The sequence below is a fragment of the Varroa jacobsoni genome, unplaced genomic scaffold, assembly GCF_002532875.2.
Source record: "Varroa jacobsoni isolate VJ856 unplaced genomic scaffold, vjacob_1.0 scaffold_1098, whole genome shotgun sequence".
In the NCBI taxonomy this organism is placed as follows: domain Eukaryota; kingdom Metazoa; phylum Arthropoda; class Arachnida; order Mesostigmata; family Varroidae; genus Varroa; species Varroa jacobsoni.
In genome coordinates this window covers 55,901-61,502 of record NW_019214000.1, presented here as the reverse complement: position 1 = coordinate 61,502, position 5,602 = coordinate 55,901, and the positions used below count along the sequence as shown (strand labels likewise).

General features: G+C 41.3%; 1 protein-coding gene across 1 annotated transcript in view; it reads right to left on the bottom strand.

The window, feature by feature from the left end:
• The window catches only part of LOC111266580 (uncharacterized), a 25,128-nt gene extending 23,401 nt beyond the window's left edge, over positions 1–1,727 (bottom strand). Inside the window, exon 1 of the mRNA XM_022844168.2 lies at positions 1,649–1,727. Within this exon, the coding sequence (XP_022699903.1) occupies positions 1,649–1,655 (7 nt within the window). The 5' untranslated portion in view covers positions 1,656–1,727. The remainder of the gene's footprint in view (positions 1–1,648) is intronic.
• Positions 1,728–5,602: the final 3,875 nt, after the last annotated feature.

Genomic DNA, 5,602 nt, shown 5'->3' with positions numbered 1-5,602 from the left:
CTTATACAACATCTAAGTGTATAAGTTCTTACTGAATTAAGATCTCAATCAAAACTGGCCAGAACAATTTACCACAGGGGAACACAGAGGCACTATTCGGTTTGAGGTAGCTGAATATCATTGACTTTTGTCTTCTTCAGTTACCACTGTATGTGTTGTCGATTTCTTTCTTTATGACCCAGTCGGACGTGAAAGGTATCGAAAGATTTTTTTCGTTTTTGGAAACTTACTACAAGTACAACGTAAAAACAACCTCTTTTTTTTTTCGTACATTTATAAGTAATCATTTTTTCTTATTTGTGTATAGTGAGAATTCGAATAATAGGAGAGCAATTATAAATACCCTAATACTTGGAAAATAACGTAGAATTCGAGATGTATTACTTTATTTAAATAATTTTATTTAAATTTTAAAATAATTATCTTACTAATATTTTAATAATAAAATTTAAAAGCTAAATAATTCCTTTAAGAATAAAAATAATTTTGCTAACTTTTTTTTATCAGCTAAACTAATTATGTGTAACTCGATGTTGAATGGCTATAGTTCGCTTCGTTTTAGTTAGCTAATAATGTTAACGATTTTATTTGTAAATCGTCATTTTTTTTTTGATTTGATATCACATAACGAGCTTGTTTCAGTCGCCAAGAAACTTTTTAATCAGAACTTGAGAGTACTTTATAATTAATAACATCTCATTTTGTTAAAAAGGCGATTGTTTTTGAATAAACATTTTTCCTGCATCTTGCAACAATACAAGTAAGTATTGTAATATTAGCTAATAGTTTCCTGTCTAAAATCATCGTTATATCATAGAAGTAAAGCTTTATGCTAAGATTAGCCTGATATAGTTGTCTAGATTGGCCGGCTAAGTTAAGACGAGTCCCGGTGGCAACCTAGGGGGTATCGTTATAATTTAGGCTCGAATCCGTTATAATTTAGGGGGACAAGTTATAATTTAGGCTCGAATCCTTTCGATGTAAATGATTTAGTGCTAGCGGTCTGATAGAACGCTTAACGGCACTGCCGGACATAACACTTGAAACAACGGGCCAGCTGATCTAACAAGAAGATGTCCGTTAGCAGAAAAAGTTGCTTTAATTACGATAATCAGAGGCATGGAAATAACCATCATGATTGTTACCCAAGCCATACTCAGCGATCAATATGTAACTGGCTATGCATCGATGCGTCCTGTAATAGACGGCTGCGCCATTTCGCAATGATTATCTTCAGAAAGCAAAAGACTGCCTCGTAGCAAGTTGATTCGAAATACAACAATTCCCTATGACCACTATGATAGGTATGCTTGTTCTTTATGCCGTCCTCATTGCTTTCTATCGTATCACTAAACAAATAATATTGTAGTCTATCATAAAAATTCCACGCTACAGACCGAGACTGAATGACCACATACGAGTTAGTCCACAATTCTAAAACACTGCAGACTTTACTGTTCGCCAGCGTATCGTCTGCGTGTGTCGCCGCCGGAACGTTTAAACGGCCAGTCAGCAATGGTCTCGCCTTTTGTGTCTTTCTATCGGTTTTATTATCATACTGTTTACCAGGTTGGCCCGGTATTCCTATTAGCGATAATAACCATAACAGCAGTTGCTTTACAGCCTAGATCTGGCGTTCGAAACCCACCTGGCATTATCGAACTGTTGCTCTCCGAAAGCCAATTACGTGAAGTTACACTCGCCAACAGCACTGCAACTGGCGAGCCTTTTGCCTTCGTTGTTAGGACAGCGGGACGCTGCGGTGTTCCGGTGACTAACGACGATGTTGTCGCTACCCCGACCCTCTGTACGGCCACGACAGCCGCTGCTGCAGATTGCTGTTCCTCCTGCTGTTGCTGGTGCTGCCGTCGCAGCTGTTGATGATGAACCTGATGTTCGGCCTTTTGATATCGTTGGTGTCGACTAGACGTGGCTTGTTTACCGTCCCCAATACGTACAACTTCCTGGGGTCTCCTTGGTCCTCCAGCGCTGTTAGCAACTACTCCGGGGGATGACGGCGATGCCGTTGCTGGCGAAGTTGATATTGAAGACAGGACAACCTGTTCTTGACTTAAAGCGATATTACTGCGAGTTAACGTAGATATGCTCGACGCCGTGCTGCTAGATGAACTCACGCTAACGAACAATGCAGCCGTGGCCGATGAGTCACAGGATGATTGGTGGCCTCCCGATGGAGGCGTCGCGCCAAGCGTCCCCGCGACAGACACCGATGTCGAGCGGCCTGCGACAACGACGATTCCAGTGGCAGCGGCAGCACCAGCGGACGATGACAGAGAGTTGCTACAACTCAGTCCGCTGCCCCTGTCGCGAATGCCAGACGCCGATGTTCCCGGAATCGACAGAGTGGCTACAACTGACGCCTGTGAGAGACAACCAGTGCTAGAGATTATGGACACACACACCACCGTCGTTCTTGTTTACCAGGCTACTTCCAGCGGCCAGTACCCCAGCATCTGCCGTTTCGGCTAGTATGGGAACAATTATAGATAGGTCTCCAACAGCTACTGTACCTGCACTTCCTTGTCCTGATCCGGCTCCAGCTACAGAGTTAGATGTGCCGCTAGTGAGACCAGCAAGAGCTCCACGCGGTGCGGCAGCTCCTGTATCGTCGACAGCCCCGTTACGAGAAATGTTATTTCTGTAATTGTCAAAATGAATAAGCGTAATAGACAACGAAGGAGAGCGAAGAGCACAGTAAATTGCTTTGTCATTTTCGTGATTAGTGTTGATTTTTACATATATATAAATAGATGAAGGTATTGGGAAGTGTCTTTCGTGCTTCAAAAAACCTGTGTTCTTTTTTATTTGCCGTATAGTTCCTAGAAGAAATTACCTAGGTAAAAAAGAGCATGAAAACAAAGTAACTAGTTGACGGGTCATGATTGACAGAGTAGTCAGGACGAAAAATATTTATACGGAAACTTTCCCCTCCTAAATGGACGCAGGGTTCCGCTCGAGCTCCGGCAACGAATGAATTTATTCGGTGCTACTCTTTATGCATTCTTAGTTAAGTTATGCCTTAAAGAATTACTTCGGCTAATTTTTAAGGCCCTCGTTATTGTACCGACACGAATTTTACTCGCTAGTGATTGCGCGAGGTTTCGAGATGATCGCAGGTTCAAGAAACCTGCCACGTAAGCTTTTGCGGGACGACTCCAATGCCCTGTCATGTGTGACTTGACTTTGTCGGCCTGATCGCCTTTACCTTCCTAATTCAGTATCTTCTGCTCGATAGTTTCATTCAGTATGAATAGCTGGGCCACATATAAATTTCTCTAAGCGAAAGAAATGGCCATTTACGTTCTTAGCTCGTGAAAAACTTTCATGGTACTGCGTGTTGGTCGGTCTTGAAGCGTAAATATTTCGTGAAGAACTATACCGTTAGCCGAAGACTAACAGTATGTCGGGCTCTTATACCCTAACCGCGTGCCAGCTGTTTATTGTTTGCATTATTAGCTATAATAATATTTATATAGGTTTAGCTTATCGAACATTCTAGAGTAGTGCACATTGTAGTCGAACGACGAACGAAATAGATATTACGATAGCGTTAATTAGACAGAAAATGCTCTTCTTAGCAATACATTTAAGTCCATAGACTATTTACTCTCACATTACTCTGTTAATCAGGTGTATTCCGACGTATGTATTACCTAATACATCGAAGAAGACCCTACTCGTTTTTGTCAATATCGAACTTCACTTATGTTACGCTTATTTAGTCTAGCGGTCATGAAGATGGGTTCTGCGATGGACTGCAGAAATTTTAACAGATGAGACCTTTCAGAATGAGTTTTTTTTTGCACTCGGTAAAAGATACGATAGCCAGCAACTTCACTACGCGCTTATACGAGAAATCTAAGACATAAGAATCGTTTGAAGTGAAGCTTTCCACGAATTATTTAGAATCGTTGACGCCTCTTATGACGATCATTTGTGCGCAAACATCTCCCTAAAGTCAGTCAGCAGCGTTCGAGTGCTTTTCCCTCCTCAGATTGTTCCGTATCCCTATAGGCGATATTATTACTGACGAACAAAAAGCACTGGGCAGTCGTTCTCAAGTGTAACAAATGATATAATGAAGCCTACGCCTATTCAAAGGACCCCCATAGGACTAAATTACACCTTGTATATCTTCGGATATCGAAAGCACGCTTAATCGTAAGACGATGCGGATACTTGGACGCCTTGAATTTGACTGTATACCAACGCGTGCTGGGATTGACTGCTCACAAAAGGACGGAAAAGAATCCCAGTCGACTAAGAAGGACACGACGAAAAGCCAGATTGAAACACTCCTTTGACGCGATCGTCACCGTTCAATCGGTAGAAAGCGGGCTGATCTCCGCAACGAAAGAATGGCATCTCAACTGGGTCAGAAAGGCAATTGCCGCCAGGCCAAAGTCTTGATTCGCTGTCTTTCTGAACCAAAATGTGGCAGGTCCATTCTGAAGCGCAATAACAGCGAGAGCATGGCGTAAGACGCACATCAGTAAAGCCCTTAACTTCGTAATTTCATAACTACCCTTCGATCGGGGATGGAGGTTTACCGCGTGCGTCGACGGAAACTTTTTGACAGCAGCTACTTGACTTTCCAAATGATCGCTTGGCGGACGATAGTACAGGAACCAAGCCGCCTTCAGACGATATGAGGTGGCTGCCGCGATCACGAGGGGTCCTTGTGTTTCACAAATGCAGTACGTATTGCATCGTGAAGTCAGCTAACTTTATCGTTATATCGCAGCCTACAGAAGACAAAAGGTAGACAGAGCAAAATGAAAGCCCGTCACCCTTTACCTAGAAATCATCGAATCTTACGTCGTAGTCAGTCCGGAGTAGGTGTTAAAACATACTAGATTATTTAACTTTACATATCAGCTTTAATATGCACTCATATGCTGTATTCGAAGGAACGCTTATTTTCTTTCTTTGTCTTTACCTTGAGTTCCCAGCTTCCACGTGCGTCTGATACAGGGTATGTGGAATATATAATAATATTTGCTAGACGTCAGCAATGCATAGGTTTAAATAGTTGTGGGAAATCAGGTAAATCCTGGATAAAAGTATCCTAAGACAACTAAAAAACTGATAGGTTCGCCAAAATTATTTTTCTCTTAAAATTATTTGAACTTCTTTTAATATCGAACGTTTGTTTACCTTACGGATCATATAATTAGAACTAGCACAGAAGCCTATTTTTTTTTTAGTATACATACATATATCACTTCATTTTTTTAATTTTTTGCTGGTAATGTTTAGGTCGACGCATTGCTTGACGGTGCATACAGATTTACATTTCAATACGCATGTTGAATTAAATTACTGAATCAAGTGTAGAAAAACATTTTTTTTTAAGATTTGAGAAGTTAGCCACCGTTTTACTCGGACTGGTCCCCTGTGGTTCATCTTTGTCCCAGAAAGCACTGCTAAATTATTCATATAAATCGCTGTAAAAGAGTAAGCCCCTTTCTTACTATATACTGCGTGCATGGGATCTTATTGACTGTTCGTCTTGATTTTTGTTCTACTTCCTGTCGACAGAGATATATACTTAACTCTTCAAATCGGTAACCCACTTCAG